Source organism: Mytilus trossulus, chromosome 7, assembly GCF_036588685.1.
Source record: "Mytilus trossulus isolate FHL-02 chromosome 7, PNRI_Mtr1.1.1.hap1, whole genome shotgun sequence".
NCBI lineage: Eukaryota > Metazoa > Mollusca > Bivalvia > Mytilida > Mytilidae > Mytilus > Mytilus trossulus.
Window position 1 is genome coordinate 64,266,037 of NC_086379.1, and position 24,656 is coordinate 64,290,692.

At 32.5% G+C, this 24,656-nt stretch overlaps 1 protein-coding gene across 1 annotated transcript; it reads right to left on the bottom strand.

The window, feature by feature from the left end:
• Nucleotides 1-802: 802 nt before the first annotated feature.
• On the bottom strand, nucleotides 803-24,499 carry LOC134725556 (radical S-adenosyl methionine domain-containing protein 1, mitochondrial-like). Its single transcript, XM_063589474.1, has 16 exons — nucleotides 24,356-24,499; nucleotides 21,307-21,441; nucleotides 20,605-20,657; nucleotides 19,808-19,914; nucleotides 19,274-19,406; nucleotides 17,823-17,868; nucleotides 17,449-17,510; nucleotides 13,882-13,987; nucleotides 12,913-13,005; nucleotides 11,503-11,553; nucleotides 11,090-11,143; nucleotides 8,522-8,585; nucleotides 7,988-8,135; nucleotides 7,493-7,547; nucleotides 4,644-4,747; nucleotides 803-1,034 (listed from the first exon to the last, which is right to left on the bottom strand). The coding sequence occupies exons 1-16, from the start codon at nucleotides 24,362-24,364 to the stop codon at nucleotides 941-943; spliced, it is 1,314 nt and encodes a 437-aa protein (XP_063445544.1). The 5' UTR covers nucleotides 24,365-24,499; the 3' UTR covers nucleotides 803-940.
• Between the last annotated feature and the right edge of the window lie 157 nt (nucleotides 24,500-24,656).

The following is a 24,656-nucleotide window of genomic DNA, read 5'->3' on the forward strand; positions in this document are numbered from 1 at the left end:
CAAACAGTAATATTTAAAAATGTCTCAAGCTCAGGTTAAAATGGACATAAATCAGGGATTTTTTTTTATCAAATTAAGATGCCTAACACAATGTTGACTACTGTAACCTTTTTTTTTTTTTTTACAAATTTACCTATTATGTTTGTTTGTTTTGTTCATTATAATGAAACTTGGTGTGACTGTCATACAAGTGAGTGGTTTAGCTAGCTATAAAACCATATTTTATCCACAATTTAATACAGGAATATAACAGTTGTTTTCTTCCAATTCCTCTAGCACTCACTGTCATCAAAACTGAAATGGTTGAAAAATAACAAGAAAAATCTCTAACTTACTGTAACCACATGAGAAAATCAATGAAGAAGAAAAATGAGAACACTAAGATAAATGATCATGCGATGATTCTGTGCTTAATGTCCATTTGTGAATACTACATTCATATCAAGACAAGAATATGTTTATGTGAAATGAGTAGTGCCATGTTAGGTATTAAATAAAGGCAGAGTTCTATACCACTTTAAAAACCAACAAAACTTGCATGCTCACAAGGTCACAGTCCACAGGTCGATAGGAAGACATGTCTCTTACTAAAACTCATTATGCATACATCGCTGAGAAGCAACACATATCAGTTTTCAAGTGTTTGGCTAGGAATGTACCAAATAACCTCCCACATTTAAAGTTTATTAGCATCAATTCTAATTATTTAAGATGCCATTATTTCAGACAATAGTATTCATAATGCATTTGTTCCTTTAAAAATAAACAAACACAGTATATGTTGAAATGAAAACAGACTTAAAAGGATAGGTATTATTTTTATTGATATTTCCAGCTCTGATAGTCCAACAGCACACACTTGAATGGCTGCAAGCAGATATAGACCTTAGGAATATTTCAGCCATTTGTTTTTGAATTCCAATAGATGGCAGTTTTGCAATCAGCCTCCTGACCAGTGGTCATTTAATAAATTCAGTAAATCTTGTACAATAGGGTTAAGAACAGCAAGACCCTTCTTTGATGCTCTCATGCCACTAAAATAGAAAAAAAGAAAACAGTTAAGCATTATATTATAATGTGACATATTCTCTACAAATGCTGAGAGTTGAAAAATGTAATTAACTAACTATTGAAACTAGAGGCTCTAAAAAGCCTGTGTCGCTCACCGTGGTCTATGTGAATATTCAACAAAGGACACAGATGGATTCATGACAAAATTGTGTTTTGGTGATGGTATTGTGTTTGTAGATCTTACCTTACTGAACATTCTTGCTGTGTACAATTACCCCTATCTATAATGATTAGCCCAGTACTTTCAGTGGAAAATGTTAGTAAAAATTTACAAATTTTATGAAAATTGTTAAAAATTGACTATAAAAGGGCAATTACTCAGGAGGGGGTCAATTGACCATTTTGGTCATGCTGACTTATTTTTAGGTCTTACTTGGCTGTAAATTATTGCTGTTTACAGTTTATCTCTATCTATAATTATATTCAAGATAATAACAAAAACGGCAAAATTCCTTAAATTTTCCAATTCAGGGGCAGCAACCTAACAACCAGTTGTCCAATTCATCTGAAAATTTTAGAGCAGATTGGTCTTGACCTAATAAACAATATCAACCCCTATCAGATTTGCTCTAAATGCTTTGGTTTTTGAATTATAGGCCAAAAACAGCATTTTATCCCTATGTTCTATTTTTAGCCATGGCGGCCATCTTGGTTGGTTGGCCAGGTCACCGGACACAATTTTTAAACTAAATACACCAATGATGATTGTGGCCAAGTTTGATTTTATTTGGCCCAGTAGTTTCAGAGGTTAAGATTTTTGTAAAAGATAACTAAGATTTACGAAAAATGGTTAAAAATTGACTTTAAAGGGCAATAACTCCTTAAGGGGTCAACTGACCATTTTGGTCCTGTTGACTTATATGTAGTTTCTTACTTTGCTGAAATTTTTTGCGATTTACAGTTTATCTCTATCTATAATAATATTCAAGATAATAACAAAAAACAGCAGAATTTCCTTAAAATTACCAATTGAGGGGCAGCAACCTAAAAACGGAATGTCCAATTCATATGAAAATTTCAGGGCAGATAGATCTTCACCTGATAAACATTTTAGGTTTCAAAAACCAAAAACCTTGTCAGATCTGCTGTAAATGCTTTGGTTTTTTAGTTATAAGCCAAAAACTGCATTTTACCCCTATGTTCTATTTTTAGCCATGGCGGCCATCTTGGTGGGTTGGTTGGCCGGGTCACCGGACACAATTTTTTAACTTCATACCCCAAATATGATTGTGGCTGAGTTTGAATTAATTTAGCCTAGTAGTATATGAGAAGATTTTTGTAAAAGATTACTAAGATTTACGAAAAATGGTTAAAAATTTACTATAAAGGGCAATAACTCCTTAAGGGGTCAACTGACCATTTCGGTCAGGTTAACTTATTTGTAAATCTGACTTTGCTGAACATTATTGCTGTTTACAGTTTATCTCTGTCTATAATAATATTCAAGATAATAACCAAAAACAGCAAAATTTCCTTCAAATTACCAATTCAGGGGCAGCAACCCAACAACGGAATGTCCAATTCATCTGAAAATTTCAGGGCAGATAGATCTTGACCTGATAAACAATTTTACCCCCTGTCAGATTTGCTCTAAGGGCTTTAGTTTTTGAGTTATAAGCCAAAATCTGCATTTTACCCCTATCTTCTATTTTTAGCCATGGCGGACATCTTGGTTGGTTGGCCTGGTCACCGGACACACTTTTATAAACTAGATACCCTAATGATGATTGAGGCCAAGTTTGGTTAAATTTGGCCCAGTAGTTTCAGAGGAGAAGATTTTTGTAAAAGTTAACGCCGGATGCAGGACGACGACAACGACGGACGACGCCGGAGGCCAAGTGATGAGAAAACACAGGTAATAAAAAAAGTATGTAATGAATGAATCAATTCTTTAAACTTAATTTGGACATGTTTAGGTTAAATGTTTTGTTACTTATAAATTTTGAGATTTTATAAATATAAACCAATAATAAGGATGAATGTTTTACTTATGTTTCAACTAAAATTTTAATAGAACAGTCACTATTCAGTTATAACTCAATATTTTATGAATTGGGTAACTCTTCACTGAAATCCTTCAATATATGTCATAAATTAAGAAGGATTCACTCATTATATTTCAATCACAACATTTAATTTACCCTGAAAGTCACACTTTCATACAAAACCCTAAAAATGTTTCATATCACAAACCATTGAAGTGTAATAAAATAATTACATCATAAATAACAATCTGAAGCCAGGTTAACCTTACATATATTTCTAACAATTATATTGGGTGAAATGTTATCACGTGACATGGAATAATTCAGTTGTTTTTCATCCAATTGCAAGGAAGGACAAATAACCCTAAAAGTTTATACCAGCGGTGAATAACCCTATCATTCACCGGAGAATAACCTTTTGAGTTCGTTTATTTGTACTTGAGTTAACTCCCATGAAAATGACATCACAGATGTGAATAAACAAAATGGCAGCGTTCACATTACACTGTTAGTCAATCGAGAGACAAGGAAATAAGGAATTGGACATGAATAGAGACAAGTGTGTCAGCAGCCCAGGGTTCTCGCTAAGGATTTTTGAAGGCGAGTCCAGGGACTCGTCATTTTTGGCCATGGTGAGTCCAACAGCAAGGAGAAGATATTTTATTGCAATGTTATGTAATATTTAAGTCTCCATGGCCTAACAAAGCAATGAAATGACATTAAATTCAGATTACTTTTAAACTTTTGCTATAAAATGATGATATGTGTGTTTAACTGTGTTGAGTTTATACAAAATATTTCAATCTTGATGCATCTGTGGACTCACCAGTTTTGAAAATGAGTCCAGACAGATTTTGATGAGTCCAGGACTCATGGACTCGTCTCAGTGAGAACCCTGCAGCCAATGATATCTCTTATAACCGGTCTTTTTCAGGGCCATCAATATTTTACAAAAAGATTCTACCCTTGTTGTAAAGTCGAGAAATTCAACCGCAAATGTATTTTCAAACGTCAGTGTGTTATGTTAAAAATATACAGCAAGTGTTCGAAATGCCCTTCCACTGTTAGCTCGGTATAATAAAACAATTATGGCCCATTGAAAAGGTGAATATCCAAAATTGTCAACCCTTAAAAGTTATTTCCCTTCGGGCTGTGCCCTCACTGAAATAACCTTCTCGTGTTGACAATTTTGGATATTAAACTTTTCAACGAGCCATAATTGTATATTGATTCATTGAAAACATGGTCCATAGACACAGTCATGGTCTTTTGAATTTGATGTCTACAACCTAGTGTGGACAGTGTATAACTTGCAAATTATTATCTTACACTTTCCATATTTATTTCTTTATATACACTTGAAATATTTAAAAGTAAGGTTATGAAATTACATGAGAAACAAAAAGATTTTTTCAATTTGAATTTATTTTCTAAAAGAGAGAACTTTGAGATAACTGTGTTCTCTGGTCACATAGTAAATTGTTTCCCCTTTTTTTTGGTCACTGTTTTCTTATGTTTATCTACAGAAATAAGTCAAAATGCATTTTTAAACAGTTACTTCAACTATTTTAATGAAGCTGGCTATACCTTTTGTCAAAATGTAACAATCCAGAATTAACATATTGGGTGATGATGTCCTGGTTATAAAATAAATCAGCCATTGATTTAGAACTGAATCTTTTCTTCCAAGTCTGTAAAATATAAGTTAATAGTAAAATAATAACCACCATTTACAACATAGCAGAAGATTCTATGCGACATAGAGTATATGTATCCATTACTTTAAATCATCAAGTTTTCATGCTTAATTTATCTATAAGACTTGTGATAGTAAATAAACTCATCATAGATACCAGGACTAACTTTAGTTTATACGCCAGACGCGCGTTTCGTCTACAAAAGACTCATCAGTGACGCTCAAATCCAAAAAAGTTAAAAATGCCAAATAAAGTATGAAGTTGAAGAGCATTGAGAACCAAAATTCCTAAAAGTTTTGCCAAATACAGTAAAGGAATAATTTAAAACAATCTTTGAAAAATATCAAACTTGAATCTTCTTATATAACAGTACATTTTTAAAAAAAAAAATAGCTAAAAGAATTATCTCCCCTTGAAAGGACAAAATGAAAAAGAAAAATATCCAAGATACAATTTTGTTTTAAAATATTTGTTTTTTCCCACATTACATGTACATGTATTTAAAATATAGACAAATCCTATTTACAAACTTATATTCTTTATGAAACAAATGTATACAAAATCCTTTTCAACCAGCTGATTTGCTTGTTCTTTATGTACTAATGCTTTAGCTTTTTTCGAAAGATTTCAAGGTTTTTCCCCAATAGTAAGTTGGATTATGAAATTTTCTGTTCTCTCATGTTCAAGTAACAAAAAACTCCTACCTGATATCTTAAAAAATTGATCAAAGGCATCAGTAGTATTCCAGTGTTTAAAAGTTTTAAATTCATTGAGAGAAAACAAATTCGGGTTACAAACAACTAGAGGCTCTAAAGAGCCTGTGTCGCTCACCTTGGTCTATGTGAATATTAAACAAAGGAAGCAGATGGATTCATGACAAAATTGTGTTTTGGTGATGGTGATATGTTTGTACATCTTACTTTACTGAACATTCTTGCTGCTTACAATTATCACTATCTATCATGAACTTGGCCCAGTAGTTTCTGTGGAAAATGTTACCGGTAGTAAAAATTTACAAATTTTATGAAAATTGTTTAAAATTGACTATAAAGGACAATAACTCCTTAGGGGGTCAATTGACCATTTTGGTCATGTTGACTTATTTGTAAATCTTACTTTGCTGAACATTATTGCTGTTTACAGTTTATCTATATCTATAATAATATTCAAGATAACCAAAAACAGCAAAATTACCTTAAAATTACCAATTCAGGAATAGCAACTCAACAACGGGTTCTCTGATTCATCTGAAAATTTCAGGGCAGATAGATCTTGACCTGATAAACAAGTTTACCCCTTGTCAGATTTGCTCTAAATGCTTTGGTTTTTGAGTTATAAGCCAAAAACTGTGTTTAACCTCTATGTTCTATTTTTAGCCATGGCGGCCATCTTGGTTGGTCTGGGGAGTCACGCCACACATTTTTAAAACATAAACACCCCAAAGATGATTGTAGCCAAGTTTGGATTAATTTGGCCCAGCAGTTTCAGAGAAGAAGAATTTTGTAAAAGATATATAAAATTTACGAAAAATGGTTAAAAATGACTTAAAAGGGCAATAACTCCTAAAGGGGTCAACTGACCATTTTGGTCACGTTGACTTATTTGTAAATCTTACTTTGCTGAACATTATTGCTGTTTACAGTTTATCTCTATCTATAATAATATTCAAGATAATAACCAAAAACAGCAAAATTTCCTTAAAATTACCAATTCAGGAACAGCAACCCAACAACGGGTTGTCCAATTCATCTGAAAATTTCAGGGCAGATAGATCTTGACCGTATAAACAATTTTACTTCTGTCAGATTTGCTCTGAATGCTTTGGTTTTTGAGTTATAAGTAAAAAACTGCGTTTTACCCCTATGTTCTATTTTTAGCCATGTGGCCATCTTGGTTTGTTTGGCGGGTCACGCCACACATTTTATAAACAAGATACCCCAATGATAATTGTGGCCAAGTTTGGTTTAATTTGGCCCAGCAGTTTCAGAGAAGAAGATTTTTGTAAAAGATGACTAAAATTTACGAAAAATGGTTAAAAATTGACTTAAAAGGGCAATAACTCCTAAAGGGGTCAACTGACCATTTTGGTCACGTTGACTTATTTGTAAATCTTACTTTGCTTAACATTATTGCTGTTTACAGTTTATCTCTATCTATAATAATATTCAAGATAATAACCAAAAACAGCAAAATTTCCCTAAAATTACCAATTCAGTGGCAGAAACCCAACAACGGGTTGTCTGATTCATCTGCAAATTTCAGGGCAGATAGATCTTGACCTGATAAACAATTTTACCCCATGTCAGATTTGCTCTAAATGCTTTGGTTTTTGAGTTATAAGCCAAAAACTGCATTTTACCCCTATGTTCTATTTTTAGCCATGGCGGCCATCTTGGTTTGTTTGGCGGGTCACGCCACAAATTTTTTAAACTAGATACCCCAATGATGATTGTTGCCAAGTTTGGTTTAATTTGGCCCAGTAGTTTCAGAGGAGAAGATTTTTGTAAAAGTTAACGACGACGGACGACGACGGACGCCGGACGCCAAGTGATGAGAAAAGCTCACTTGGCCCTTCGGGCCAGGTGAGCTAAAAATGGAGGAAAACATTTATAACTCACAGACAAATAAGGGAGGAAATTTGGAAAAGAAAACTTGTGTTATTTTAATGAAATGAAAAATTGTACAGCCTATAAATAGGATTTGGTGTTGTCAAAAAAGTTATACTTCTTATTGATATACCTGATGTTTTATACCATCTTTTGTTCTTAAACCCATAACTAACAGCTCTTCTAACCTGAAATAAAAAATATTCTATTGTTATTGCTATTTCATTGCAACTTGCATATAAATTATTTTTGGAATTTATTCATTTTTTTTTTTTTTTATAGTTGATGAATTGTACAAATGTTCATATTATTTTAAAAGAAAACTACTTTTAGTTGCAAAAAGCACCAGTTTGATTCACAATTTCTTACAAAATGTTTATGTCTTTGTCCAATAACAGTTATTGAAACTAGAACCTCTATGGATTCTAAATAGAGCATGATGTTTTGACAGTAAAAGGTTCTTATAAATAAAGGTCAACAAAATCAATAAGTTTTTTTCAAATGGAACCCACCTATTGAAGCTAGACACTCCTCTTACCAAGTTTAAAAGGTAAAATTTTCAATCATACAAGAAAAGTCAAATGAAGAACCAGCATTCAGCTTAACTATAGATTTATTTAATCCTTACTGTTCCAACTGACTTTGTGGTTTGGCCAGTTTTGTACCATGACCTTGATTTTCTACCTCAGTCATCCATCTATTTGGTTCTAATATCTGTACTCTAGCCTCTCTTTGGTGTTTCCCTTGTGAATATGGTGTAAATCTGCCATGTGCACCTAAAAAGATTTAATATCATTGTTATCAGACTTGAAGTTCATATGCAATCTTTTCCTCCAATTGCTGGTATATCTTTAATTTAAATGCAATATTTAACACATATAAAATCTTTTAACTCCGAACTTTTAACATTGAAATCACCTACAACTGTTTATGGGGAAGATGCTTATCAAAATCTGTTGAAGTTTTCAATTTTGTTAAATGGAGAGTGAAGGATAAGTCATAGAAATTTAAATGTAATTACTGTGAATTCATTATTATTCGTTGGATACCAATTGTGGTGTATCCACAGGTATTCCTCAATCCACTAAAATTGGTACCCATGAAAATAAATGAAACCACAGTATTGATTTTTAACTATAAAGACTGAAATATTACTGTGTACCTGGTCCTACACCAATGTAATCTTCACCTTCCCAGTAGGCTGTATTATGTCTTCCTACTTTACCCTGAAATATAAAGTATTGTATTCAAAATATTGACATGAGAGGTAATGTAAAGAAATAGAAATGAACTAGTCACGAGTGTACCGATAAAATACAACTTTATCATATGTTTAGTACAAAATACAGCAATTTTGTATATCTGATAAAGGTTCTTTTTTCCAGTCTGTATCGCATACCCCGTATTACATGGCTAAACCTGTATCGCATACCCTGTATCACATTGCAAAACCCGTATTGCATACCTGCCATGACGTCAAAATTCGAATGACGTCAGCGTTTGATCTATGACGTTCAGTTGCTGTATTTCCTGGCATAGGAAAAAAAAATTAGTCCCACTAAAAAAATATGTCCTATCATACCCAGTAACTTTACGATAGATTTTTATATATATAAAAAAAGACACAATTAGATGTAGAAATATATGAAGTTTAATTGTTTATTTGGTCATAATTTTCGTGAAGTTTGTTTTCATTTCCTGATGGATTAAACACAAATGTAAATTTTTACTGTTTAATTTTTGGTTAGAATACATGTAGATAGCAAATTTTTCAAGAAATATTTGTCTTGCTGTTCACCTCTTCAGCAAGATGAAATGATCACGAATGATATCATCACCAAATAAACAATAAAACTTTAACCATTTCTACATCTTATTATTATCTAATAAATGTTAATTTTGGACAGTATTGTTAGTGGACCGTCGATTTAAAACAAAAAATGGATTTCCCAAAACTTGATTCTATTAAAATATATGATAAACAGAATAACTAGATACCATTGAAATGGGAGCCATCTCTATGGGCCCCGCTGTCAATAACGTGGGGTAAATAAGTTGTATGGATAATCTGATATGAAGCATTATTTGAAGTTATTACATAGTCTCATGTGTGATTTAATTCTAAGATTTTAAGTTAAAACTGATAAATATTCTCAACTTACTATCATAGTATAATAGTGATATGACTGCATGATGTGAACTCATTGTTGACTACTCTAAGGTGACTTCTGGATATATGGATTGATGTTTGAACAATATGTTTAAAGGTGCTGCCCAATTGATATTTGTCACATATTTTTAGAATTATGCCTTCAATATATTATGACCCACCAAAAAAGAATGCCAATTAAATGTTAAAAAATGAAAAATTGCTGAGGGGCTTCAACTGTTTGAAAAATATGGAACAATATAACACAAAGAAGCAAATTATTTCTATCAGGAAAATTGTGGAATAAAATTTGTAAAAAAACTTATACACAATATTGCTTAATTAGTTTACAATTGAAGATCAGCAAAAACTTGGAATTGATCATTGTAAGGAGATCTTGCAAACAGTAATAATAATCTAGGTGATGCTCATTAGCTATTTGTCACATATTTTTAGAATTATGCCTTCAATATATTATGACCCTCCAAAAAAGAATGCTAATTGAATTTGGTGAGGGGCTGCAACTTTTTGAAAATATAGTGTGGATCAAATTTGTTAGTGATGGACATACCAACAGATTGACAGACAGACAGACCTTTGAACTAGAAAGTTGTACATACATCATGACACACCCTAATGTGTTGGTTAAAATGGGTGTCAAGTATAATATTTGAAATCATAACGGTTCTCAAGATATAGAGCGGACACGATCTTAACCACAGGACACGGGGTTGTCAACTGAAACCAAAGTTTTTTACCTTGACCTTTGACCTAGGAAGTTGTACATACATCATGACACACCCTCTGGTGGTGGTTAATAAACATGTTAAGTATTAAGTATAAAATCATAACAGTTATCTAGATATGGAGCTGACACGATCTTCACCACAGGACACGGGGTTGTCAACTGAAACCAAAGTTTTTTACCTTGACCTTTGACCTAGGAAGTTGTACATACATCATGACACACCCTCTGGTGGTGGTTAATAAACACGTTAAGTATTAAGTATAAAATCATAACGGTTATCTAGATATGGAGCTGACACGATCTTCACCACAGGACACGGGGTTGTCAACTGAAACCAAAGTTTTTTTACCTTGACCTTTGACCTAGGAAGTTGTACATAAATCATGACACGTCCTCTGGTGGTGGTTAATAAACATGTAAAGCATAAAATCATAATGGTTCTCTAGATATGGAGCGGACACAAAGTTAAAGTGTTACGGACGGACAGACTGATCACTATAGGGCGACCCACCTGAAGGCGGGGCCCTAATAATAAATTTTGAACAGTACTTTCTACTGTCAAAATTAAACTTGACCTGTATATTATGGTCATTGACATTTAAATCTTTAAAATATTATGTCAGATGGTATTTGGTTATCATTGTGAATTAAAAAAACTCCCCTATTCATTAGACAAATAAGGGCATAACTCTAGATATGTTAATGCCAAAAAAAAACTTCATCTGTATTTCATGGTTCAATTTTTTATGTTAAAATCCAAATATATTTTGCCAAACAATACTATATTTACAATTAACTCTCCTATTATGATATCTCATAGACTCTAAACTTACATTTCTGGCAAAATTAGAAACCTCATATTGGTCAAATCCTCTACTTTCAAGAACCTATAAAATGGAAGCAGAATTTTATGAAATAAATAAAATTCATATTCATACTGGTATGCATATTCAGCTATAAACAATTTCATTATCAGTTTCAGGAAATTTTTCAGAGTTACATATTGTTTTGACCCATCTGTCAAACCATGATTTAATTTGTTATGACTGTGTTGCGTCCTTGATAGCCTCTTAACTGTATGTGTTTATATGGACCTCTTTAAATTTTAATGAGTTTCTCTCAGCAATATTAATTAAGTTTCATTTTTACAAAATTAGAAATGTTGAACTATTTTACAAATCATAATTAGTGACACCTAAAAAGCATATTTATTTTTATTTTTTGCATTAAATATACTTTATCATACCTCAATAGCAGTCTCGTACAAGTCTGCCATTACTTCATCATCAGGCAAGATCTGTAATAACAAAGAAAAATCTAAATTTAAACTTCTTCATTGTATTTGCAGAAATTGATAATAATGTGCATGAAGGAGATGAGATGAGGTCACAACTTAATAAAAAAAAATGAAATCTAAAGGTTAATATGGGGTCATCAATAATAGACAAATGTCTTCTTTATAATGTATATAATCCACAATCACCTCACTCTAGGCCATCCAACTTCTGCCAACTACATTTGTTTTTCCTTTCCGTTAATTTGTGCATTACAAAAGGATAAGTTTATAAATGTACTATCATCTATCAATTTTAAACATTTCAACATTTGCATCAATTCATTAGGTACGGTGCAGTCCGGTGTATCCATGCATATAAGACTGATGACTTCACTTCATTCAACTGATAAAACCAATAATTGGATAATATTGTGCGAACACATTCATAACATACTTTTATTTCATAAAATCTTCTGTTTGTATGGTTTCACCCTCAAGATTTTGTGTAATGTGTGTCAAAAATAAGGAAAACCCCGATCTGTGAGTTCTTCCAATGTCCATTGATGTCGTGCATGCCTTCCAAAAATAGCTTATTTTGAATAAGGAAAAGTAAAGATTTTCTGCTATGAAATATAGCTGATTTTGAACCAAGCACACTAACAAGGATGCAGAGCAAAAATTATTTCAATCTAATGGAAATTTGATTTAATTAAAACAAATGTTATCTGATGATGTAGTTTTTTTAATGGAAATTGGCCAAATATTGTAAATTAGGGGATTTTCAGTTATTATCTAACTCTCACCAACTTATTGATTTTATTCTTTTTGATCCCTTCAGAATGCTAAAACAATAACAAGAATTTTTTTTTTTGTGTAACTCACTAACTGTGTTGATTTGACAAAATCAGCTAATTCAGGCCACACAGACACTGAAGACTCCACTGTAGTGTACCTTTAGATAAATTATTTGTATAAAGATTGTGAGTCTTATAAACACAAAGATTTTATCTTCTCTATAAATGTTGCTCTTATGTCAGGTTGTTGACACTTTAAACATTCCACATTTCCAAATTATTTGAAATAAGCTTGCTCAAGTTGGTGCTAGGGGCTGTCTTAAACATGCAGTGAGTTGAGAGCTTCTTTGCTTCATGTTAAAGGTCTAACTGTGACTTTGAAATGAAAAACAGCAATAAAAGCACTATTCCTTTTTTTTCTCTTTTTTTTGGCTGTGCATGTACAAATTTTATGTCTGAGATAGATACCCCATGTCTTTTGTTTTTCTATTATGTATATAGAGAGCATTTGTCCTCCTGTCTTCCAAATATGTTGAACATTGAATTTCATCTTTCTATAATTTAAACTTAGCTATAAAGAACTTACAACAATTTTATTCTGGACCCATTTAAACAGAGGGGTACCCCTCTCAACTGTTAGTTGGTACAATGATACATGGTCATCACACAATGACAATAACTAAAAATAAACAAGAAAGTATTAAACTCACAAATACAAATAATAAATGAACTATATGTGTCAAAGCAACAATAATGGCCCCGTCCCAAAAAGTTAAAAATTTGCAATTTCAATATATACACATGTAGACACAAACATGATGGTAGTCTCACATATCAAACATCAGCTCAAAATCTGGAGGCGTATAGAAAAAAATGGGTATAACTGTGGTTTTTAACAATTTCTCAAAGTCCAAAGCCCGTTATTTCAGCAAAAATTAGTGGAGCGAAATAAGACTTAAACTTGATCTGTAACTCATCATGGTTAACTCACATACCAAAAATCAGCCCAATATCTGAAGGCGTTTAGGAAAAAACTCTGTATAATGGTTTGTTGTGGAATGACAGAATTACTGAATGACGAAATGACAGACAAGGGTAAAACTATATGGCACCCGCAACGAAAACTTTGTTGCGGGGCCATACAAATGTTTGAAGGATATATGCACCTGCATACAGATACCTGATTCTTCTCAAGGTTTCAATGCTTGTAATACTTCATACCTGACTTCTACTTAATTAGACAAGATATTAACAAATCATAACACATACATAATATTGTGTTTCTATCATTTGCATTAATGGAGAAAAAATGAGATAAATGTATACATTCCTTTTTTCTATTTTTCTACCAGACATAGCACCAACACAGAATACTTAAAACTCTGCTGAGAACAAGACAATACCCTTAAAAGAAGTTAAAATATCAAAATATCTGAGTAGTTAAGCAGACCATATATCTCTGGTATGTCTTGTTCAGATTGTACTATAGTAATATGGAATGACAAAACCAGGGATGATGTAGAAATTACTGCATAAAAACTTTCAAACAGTTTACCTGTTGTAATTCTTTATTCCATTTCTCTACTGTTTGGTTAGGTCTACCAAATATGATATCTATGGAGACATCACCTGGATACAAATCTTTAGCATCAGAGATACACCTTATAATATATAATGTGTGTGTTAATATTTTTAAAGTCTTATATCAGACCCAAGTATAAGCTAAATGATTCCAACATTTTTCTGCCAAAAGACCAGGAACATGTATTTGCACACTTTTGATTAACCAAATGTAACTGGCAAAAATGAACATTAAAAAAAAACCACCTAAATTCCTTATGATTTGTCATAAAAAGTAAATATGCCCCCAAAAAAAGCAAAATCATCAAAATACAAACTTGTTTAAGGTAAGGTTTGCGTACACAGGGAGATAACTCGAATTCAAATAATTGAAAAAAGGAGGGACCCGCCAATTAGAATTGCTTTGATTACCCAATGTTCGATAACTACAATATTATCGAAAATAAAACAACACCTACCTCAAAATCGCCGTTTGGATGTACTTTTATCAAAATTTGAATCGTACAAGTAACGTTATGACCTTCAGTTTGATAGTTTTCCTGTATATGACGTCACGTTTAACCATAACGTCCTTGTGCAAAAACCTTTCATGAAGTTTCGCGAATTTTTTTTTTTATTTCATAAGTGTACATTTTGATGCCCCCACCGTGGCAAAGGGGGCATTGATTTTTATCTTTGTCTGTCTGAATGTACGTACCATAGTGTACGTCTTTTTTTTTACAAAATTTGTTTCCGTAACTTTAGTTCAACAAACTGATATACAACTTATGCACAATGCTTTTTACCACAAAAACACATAATAAATTTGAATTGTGATGCCGTCACTTTTTAGCTAATTTCTATAGAAATCGATCTCCTTTCACAAGATAGAAGTGTTGTTTATTCTGCTTCAAGAACCCCGATAACTTTTTCACTGACTGTTAAGCGGTCTCTTTCATTGAATTTGTAAGTCTGATGCACGCCGTTTCCTATTTTTATAAAGTATAAATACAAAATATAGAAACGCAGGATTGAGTGAAATTCGTCACATTTTTGTGACACATTCAGTCGATTTAGTTTGAAATGGTTGGAATTTTCATAATGCGCCATGTGTTTTACTTACAGAGGACGCATATATATACTCTCAGATATTTTTATTGCATAATTTTTAGGAATGACAGAATGTTGAACTTGGTCTTTTGAAATGAACTGTTAGCAAAGCTTGTCCCCAAATACGCAAACAACCCACACGTTTACATCATTCGAAATATGTGTTATTTTATCAATCACTTTTACAACTGACAGAATGTTTTTGTAGTATTTTTTTTATGGATGAATTAAAGATGTGTCTTTCAGACACAACTATTGTATTGTGTCATCCTGAACATGCCTGATCTGTTTGCCACTGGACATTTTACAACCTGTTATCAAACAAACATCTATTTATATCAGTCAACTTTGAATCAATTTTATCTAAAAACGAGGATGGTAACATGTGTCTTTACACATGCACGTATGCACTATAAAATCCGGGAAATTGTAAGTTTTTAGTTTTTCTCTGTATATATGATATCATAATGAAGTAGTGACGACGCTCGGCCTGAGTATTTTTTTTAGGTCGTTTTCTGATTTTTTCGTTTTTGTTCTCTACCTTTAGTTTGCTTCAACCAAATATTATAAAATTTATACGTAATGCTTTATGATGTTTTATGTTTATGCAAAAGGGAGCATTATCAGTGTCCCATGGACACATTCCCCATTTATTCCAAGCTCTAACGTATTATTTTACATTACTGTGGCTAAGGAGTAGCCACAATCAATTTTGATTTGACGGTCACACATTTCTGTTTTACTGGCTCCCCTACGCGGTGACAGTAAAACGGCATTTGCGAACATCAAATCGCAAATTGACGGTGGGGACTCATTAACTACAGTTACTTATGTGAACTTCATTGAAGTGATTTTAATTTATTGAAAGTATGTGGAAGATTTCATATTACAGGTCTACATAACTACATTTCTTATTAATTTAAATATGAACAATACATATACCACTGGTCATTTGTATTCCCTGGCCATCGTCTGTTTCGTCTTTAATCATGTAAAGGAGCATGCAATTTGTTTGTTTGGTCAAAGCCCCAAATCTGAACATCATGTGTAACAATTGGACACATCATATCTTTCTCCTGCAAGGCTTTCCTATACTTAGTCATGAATATTTGATCATATTTGAAAAACGTTTGTAGATGTCTAAATTTAAATTAATGGAATAAACATGGCTGCTGTAAATGATTTTACTAGTCAAAACTGTAAGATGTCTCTTTATCCATTTGCTGCATACAAACAATTTACCAGACATGGGACAATAAAGCAATTTTAATAACTTTTAATGGCAATTTGAATGCTTTCATAAGATTCAAAACATTACAGTTTGAAGCACTGAAAGAATATAAGTGTTTCCTTCAAAACCAGTGTCTTGTACATTTTGTACATGTATAAATACATAAGTTAAACATCTCCCCTTCTGACTGATAGGTGGGCATAAAGGTAAGGGACGACATCAAAAGTTCAATGCAGGATAAAAAAAACTTAATTCACATAGTTTGTTCACTGATAACCCCCCCCCCCCCCCCCTCTTAACTTAAATTGGGAAAAATTGATTGACCAATATGGATATATGTAATATCCATGTCAAATTAAAAAAAACTTGCAGCAACTCTTATCCCCCAACCCCCAAACTATTTGAATTAAAGTTTTTTTTATCCTACATGATCTGTTGATGTAATCCCTAAAATAATCACTGTTTTCCCTCATTGATTATGGGCAATCCTGATAAGTTACAAGACAAAAAGATTATTTGTTAAAAGATGCTTTAAAGATGACTGTCTTCTTTGCGAATCAACAAAAAAATTTTTTTTGTGTTTTACAGAAATGACAAGATGAACGCATTACACCCATTACCGTAAAAACGATTTCAGGGACATATCAATTTTATTAGCTCATTATAATGCAAATAGTTAAATTATTATGTTCACAGTTTTTTACAAAAACGGTGGACACGGAAAAAGGATATTTTTGGCTTTTGTTGCCATGGCAACGGGTTTTTTTTTACCCAAAAATTAAAAAATCTTGTTTTTAGGAACTTTCATATGATTTTTATAATTTAAAATTATTATTAATGAATGGACCGCAACTATTTATACATGTTTTATTCAGTTTGACTTTGTTAAAGTCACTCGCATACATTATTATTTCAGAATAAGTCAAATACAATTTTTCCTAAAAATCGGAAAAAATCGGAATTTTGAGCTTTTCACCTGAAAAAACGGGACGGGCGATCTTCGATTTTTTTTCATTAAATGAGTGGGTACTTCTCCCTGAACAAAATGATATATCATATTGGTACAATATCACCAAGAAAAAAATCCAGGTTTCATGCAAACCTTACCTTAAAGTATAATTACACCATTTGTACTGTACAAACAAAGATTCTTTTTACTTTTTACAGTAGTAAATTACTTGATACTTTTCATTATTCAATTGTTATAACTTGCATAATTACCTTATTGCATCTTCAGTGGAATGCTGTCTGCCAAGAAATTCTAAATCATCTTTGTAAAAGCTCTAAAAAATGGAAAAAATGTCCTAAATCGAACATCACATTTAGTAATTACCTCAGGTCACAAGTTCACTGTTCAGCAAATTCAAACAGATATTCCCAATCCATTTGTTTATATTTTCCAGAAAATTTGTAGGTCAAAGGCCCTTGAAAATAAAACTTTAAGCCATAAGCTCCTTTTCTAAACCAACCAAGATAGCAGTATGGAATTGGTGATGTTGGAGGCACAGGATTGATTGAACAGTTCTCAGGTTATTGCCTCGACCAAAATAAATAAACAGATTTTGTATGTCCTAAAACAAATACAAATACATTACCTGAACACCAATTGATAATCTGTTAACCCCAGCATCTTTAAATTCCCTAAAAATGCAATGTGTAGAAATCAGACAATTAAATACAATTACAAAATAATTTACAGTACATGTAATTATTTCATTTCAGCAATATTACAGACAACTTCTATATTTATTTTTTTTTAATTTCTAATTTTTTGGTGTCCATTGGCGGATTCAGGAATGCATCCCTTCCCCTCTTTTTTTTTATCATGTAAACATTTCATAGTGTTCTGCGGGTTGGAATCCTCTTTCACATTGGCTGGATCTCTTTATGGTGTCTCATAATACTGTCTCATTGATGTGTATTTTATATACTTTTTTCAAGTAGAAGTTCCAACAAATTATCTATGTTAAACAAGAGTCTCTTGTATATGTCCATCACAAGAGTGCACACACTGAAATGTCTCGCCTCCTTAACTAATCATTGATATTATGTTGATAGTCCTAATAATAAAGCTTTATTACAACTGTCACATAAACTTGACATAAACCAAGAAAACTAAACATTGACCTTTGAACCATGAAATGAGGTCAAGGTCAGATGAACCATGCGGCATGATGCCAGGTAGGCATGTACAGCTAACAATTCTTCCATACAACAAATAAATTTGACTTATTGCTTATAGTTTAAGAAAAACAGACCAAAACACAAAAGCTTAACACTGAGCAATTAACTGTAAAAAATGAGGTCAAGGTCAAATAAAACCTGCGCGACTGACATGTAGATCATAAAATATTTCCATATACCAAATATAGTTGACCTATTGCATATAGTATTAGAAAAAAAAGGCCAAAACTCAAAAACTTAACTTTGACCACTGAACCATGAAAATGAGGTCAAGGTCAGATGACACCTGCCAGTTGGACATGTAAACCTTACAGTGCTTCCATACACCAAATATACAAGACCTACTGCATATAGTATCTCAGATATGGACTTGACCACCAAAACTTAACCTTGTTCACTGATCCATGAAATGAGGTCGAGGTCAAGTGAAAACTGTCTGACGGGCAAGAGGACCTTGCAAGGTATGCACATACCAAATATAGTTAACCTATTACTCATAATAAGAGAGAATTTAACATTACAAAAAATCTTAACTTTTTTTTTAAGTAGTCACTGAATCATGAAAATGAGGTCAAGGACATTGGACATGTGACTGACGAAAACTTCGTAACATGAGGCATCCATATACAAAGTATGAAGCATATCCAGGTCTCCCACCTTCTAAAATATAAAGCTTTTAAGAATTGAGCTAACACCGCAGCCGCCAGATCACTATACCTATGTCGAGCTTTCTGCGACAAAAGTCGCAGGCTCGACAATAAAACTGTCTAATATATACTCATTTCTTTTTCATCAAGAATCTATTCCATACAAGTCTATAGCATTCCACATATATAAACACCACTATATTTACTATTATCACCTTAATTTGGCTCTCGCTGTAGTTGTGGGATTAGCTTCTAACGTGATCTCTGCATTTTCAGGCAGAGTAGCACTACTCTGAACAGCCTTTATCACAGATGCAATCATTCCAGATTCTGCCAGACTTGGAGTACCTGAAAAATAAAATGTAGAATAGAGTAAAAGATAATTGATCAGGGTGTACAAAATCTTCAATATTTTATGAATGTACCGGTTGATTTAAGTTCCATAGTTTTTATAAAAACTGACAAAATAAGCATAATCTAACAATTATTTATGAGTAAGAATCACAAATATTGAGCACCTGCAATTCCCATAAATCAAAATTCAAAGTTCAATTAAAAGCTAGACCCTTATCATACTAAGTCACTTTATCTCCTATAACCAAAAGCCTTCATTAAAATAATGTGAGACCTTGTCCCTTTTTCAGTTTACAACTGCCTCATATTAGATAGAAACAGAAAGAATTTTTTTATTCTTATTGGCTCCATACTTTTTGGTAACAAACTGTAAATTTTGTAATTCAAATTCTTACCACCTCCAAAATAGACAGATTTGATTTCAGTTTTCCTGCTGATTTTAATTAAAGTCTCTACTTCCTTCACCATACATTCTGTCATTCTACTATTATCTACATCATTTCTGTAAATATAACATTTAATAAAGTTATCATTAGTATGGAGGCTTTAATGAGTTTGTAAACACTTTATCACTATTTGCTAGGACGTTTATAAGAACCTATATAATGTATATGTTAGTTATACCTCCTTGCTATTTGGAAATCTGTTCTGCTTTGCACTTGAACTTTATATGTAATGCAACAATCCCTTTTTCATTGTGGCTTTAAGATATTTTCTATCATACTGTTGACATTTTACGGGAATTTTTGTTAAGTCAAGTTATGGAAAACGGATAGCGATAAGGTGCAATGATTTAAAGCATTAGAAAAACATCATATATTGCCTAAGAGAATTTTTTATTCAGAAATTGTTATCCAAAAGGTAACCCATATGAGTGTGCAATGGTAGATCGGTTTCCAGTTCTAACTTTTTCAATAGTATACTTGAGTGTAAATTGTTGGAGTATATATCAAGTTCATTTCTAACTGTGCTTCTGCAAAAGAACAAAAAGGTTATAAAGAAGTCTTGTGCAGAATAGTTTCCTTGAAAAAGATCAGTGAAACAAGACATTGTGGCTTCAATTTAGCATAAAAATAAGTATTTGCTAATGCATATTTCTACTACAAAAAGTATAAAGTTCAAGCAGGGATAAAATAAAACAAAACACTATTATTTAAACCCCATGGCACTTAAAGCTTCCAATACAACTTACCTAATATACTTGTTGAAGTTACAGTACGAACACATCTTAGCACAATAGGGCCACTACAAATAAAGTAGAGCATTTGGTTATGTGAGTGATTAAGTTCTCAAGGCATGCTGAAAAACAAGAAAGATCATTTAGGAACTACGTCAAACAAATCATAGTAGAAATTTTAGATTTTTTTTGTCATTGATGGACAGCTAGATCTGAAAGACAAAAATATGTTTCCTTGCATATAAAAGACATTTACATGTAGAATTTAACATTGAAAAGAGTACAAGATAAGGTACATATAGTCTGAACATCTGAAAGGAGAAAAAAAATGTTTTTTGATAAGTCTGGTGTTGCTCAATCTTTTGGTTTTCAATGTTTTCTGAGTGGTGTTTTGTTATTATGTTGCTTCTTTGGTAATTTTCATGCATTTGCTATGGTGTTCTGTTTTATTAGACTTGTAGTTTTGGATTGACAAGTTGATGTCTTCTTTCTCTTTTTCTCCTGTCTCTATCAAGGCTTTCCTGTTCAGATTGTCGCTGGGGACGTCTGAGATTTCCTTTTCTTGCTCTCTTCAATGTCATGTATTAGGTTCTTTTTCTCCCTCTTGTAACTAAATCAATTATCTATCATGGCAGGTGGAGTTTCAATCAACAAATACAGGGGGAAAGCTATACACAGCAGTTGAAAGATACATTTTATAATACATAAAATACATACATGAACATAAAGTGTTGCTTTGTTTTGAACACTAGTATCTGCCAGTGACTGAATGTGTCTTCTAGTCGTCTGTTTAAGCATTGATGGAATTAATCCATGGAGTTTATACAAATGGTTCATATTCTTCATTATTTTCTGAAAGAAAGGAGAATTTTATCCAGCAAATTGATTCTGTAATGCTGTGTCTATATAAATATGTTCCAGCATTTTAGTATTCTTTACAATGTGTGCTTTGATTGGATTAAAAAAGTAACCATGCCTGTATGATTATAACAAAAATGGAAAATAATATTTTCTACATAGCAAGGTAACCATGGCCATGTTTGATAACTTGTTGTGCAAAATATTATAAAACATGTTTTATGCCTCTCATCCAATAGGGTTATTTTCCACTCTGGATACATCAGCCTTTTTATTTCGATAAGTGTTAATGAAGCGACCCTGTCATTGCCTGTTGGGATTTTAATTAGCAATATGATTGCATAGTAATTTAAATTTACAATTCACTAAAACCACTTCTATAAAAGTTTTGAAACAAAGTTTGGAAATAAACAAACAAAATATTTGTAGAATGTGCAAATCTTGTATTCTGCCTACATAGAAGTAGTGGAGAAAAAAATGAAATTGAATATTCACTCGTCTAGAAATGATCCCAATGGTTATCTTTACAAAAATTATATATTTAGCTATAATACTATGAAACAACAACAAGTCTTTAATATTTTGTTTGAAATAAGCTTCAAAAAATCATTTCCCCAGTATTACCCATTTCTAAGAGTATTGTACAACTTCGTGTAGGCCTGCAAGTTTACTCACAAAAGGATAACCCTACCTCACAAAGGAGTAGGTCCAGTAAGACCCCTTTTTGGCCCAAAAATATAGCAGTTTTACAAAATTGTTAAAATGTAACCTTTTTGTTATTCATTGGACAGTAGAATGCTTCTGCTACATAAATTTGGGCTGATTTTGACAAAACAATGCACATATATCAGGTACTAGCACCATTAAGTCATGCTAAATTACTGAAATCTTCACAATTCTAGCATTTTAGTTAAATTTTAGACGGTTCCGTGTAAAACGGAAATGGCCACATTCGTGTTCATCCTCAATATTGAAATGTAAGTTGTATTTTATGATAATACATAATATATATAAAGGTTGGGGAGGAACACGGATGCGGCCACTTTCATTTTTGACAAAAACCACCTGAAAAATTACATTTTTCAGCATATTTGGTAGAATTTGCATATTTCAGCTTGACTCCGTGCGTTTTTATGACTAAATCAGTTGAAATCTTTCACATAAACTAATTGATTCAAATAAATTAGACACTTAAGTGTTTAAAAAGTGGTCAAAATCTTTCGTCAGATGAACATGAAATTTGAGGCCGAAATCAGTCCTTATTGGACCTACTCCTTCAATTATCTCCCCTTCAGCATATCAGATTAGAATTGAAATTCTTTATGTATAAATACTCAGGAAGTGTTTAACAACTGTGTGAAGTTTGATTTATAGCTGTCAATCAGTTCAGGTTGACTGGGCCTTAAGACTGTCACATACATGACATGCATATATTATATTAAGTAAGTACATTGTAAGTAACATTATCTCCCTTAGACAATTAGTTTTTTTTTAATAAAAATATTGTACAATAACCACCAAACTTTCATAACAAATCTTTAAATCAATGTGTGGTAACAAAATCCATGAATAAACAATCAACCAGTTATACATTCATTAGAAAATTAAAAACAAATCCATCTTATTGCACAGCTCAACTGGAATACAATAGTTCTATGAGCTCAGGTGGATTTTGCTTTGTCCACCAGCCCATTGGGGAGTGGGCAATGGGTGGCAAAAATTTCTACCTTGTCCACTCTGCCTACCTGTAGGAGTGGGCATGCAATTTCTTTTGCTTCATCTAAAGACTTGCAAGTACAACCACTTGAAAAAAGCAGATAAGCATTTGTAATCAATATTTTTACAAAAAAGAGATTATAGCTAGAGTGGACACGGTGGACTGCCCACTGTGGGCAGGTGGAAAAATCAAATTCCACACAGGCTGTTGTGTATCTTAACAGTTTATTTTGTTCATGATATTGATTCTAATTGAGAAAAAAAAATAAACAACCATCATACCATTACAGAGGTGGATTTTGGGAAAAAAATTTGGTTGCTTATATAGGGAATCAATGAAGCGTGACTGGAGCGGGCCCCCTCTTAGGTCAGTCAGTGGGCCCCCACTTATGAAAATTTCTGGATCCCCCACTGCCTTAAAACAAAGCTGAAAAGTTATAACCATGTGACTCTTTAAATCTAAAAAAAAGACAATTATTGGTGTTAAATAGAAAAGTGGATTTATTAAATATAAGTTTCTTGTGAAAATCTATCTATATTGTAGAGTATAATAAGAATTGATTCTTGATTATTCAAGATAATAATAATGGTGAAATGCACAATGATACAGGGTGTTATTCAATTAATTGGAACTTAGACACAAACTGTAATTCATAACAATACTGGAATAAATCTGCTAATAAGGGGGGGGGGGGGGGGGGGGGGGGCATTTGATGCCCATTAGAATTCATGCAACCTGTTAACAGACTATTGGAGTATAGCTGGAACCTACATACAACAAATGTAGGTGTTATGATTATCAAAGACCAAATTTACAGCTTACATCATCTCATCCCAATTCAAGCAAGTGTATCTAGCATATGTACAATGTATCTAACTTGAGTGAAGGAATAGTCAACATGATAACGGTGTTCACTAACAGGTAGAAGTACAAATGTAACAATCTTTTAAAACAATGTAAAGTTTCAAAGCCAAAAGACAATGACGTGGAGTTGACAAATAAATCTCCAGGAAGTGAGATGTGCCAACTGCATCCAAAATATCAATGTCTCAATATAAGTGGTTCCCCTTTTCCCCAAACAGTTATACATTTGTACAAATTTCATTTGGGTAATTATCCCAACCTGTTCAAAAAAATTTACCGGCAACATGTATACAAAAAAAACCATCAATTTAATGTAATCATTCTTACAAGTTCCATATTCCTTCATGTGTCATTTAGAATGAATAGAGTCAGTGTTGTCAAGCAAAAAAAATAAGCCCTCAAACGTGTGAAACCAGGGGGTGAAACTTCAAACTGAAAACATGAAATTTATAATTTCAATACTTGTGGGGATCGAAGAGAAAGGGAAAGAGACGTATAAGATTGCAATAACAGTACTACAAAAAAATCCTCCTCCAAGACGAGGTACACCATGCAACTACATAAATCTACATTTATAGTAGACTATAAATGTTATAATTTTTCTATCATAAATCAAAAGTCACACATT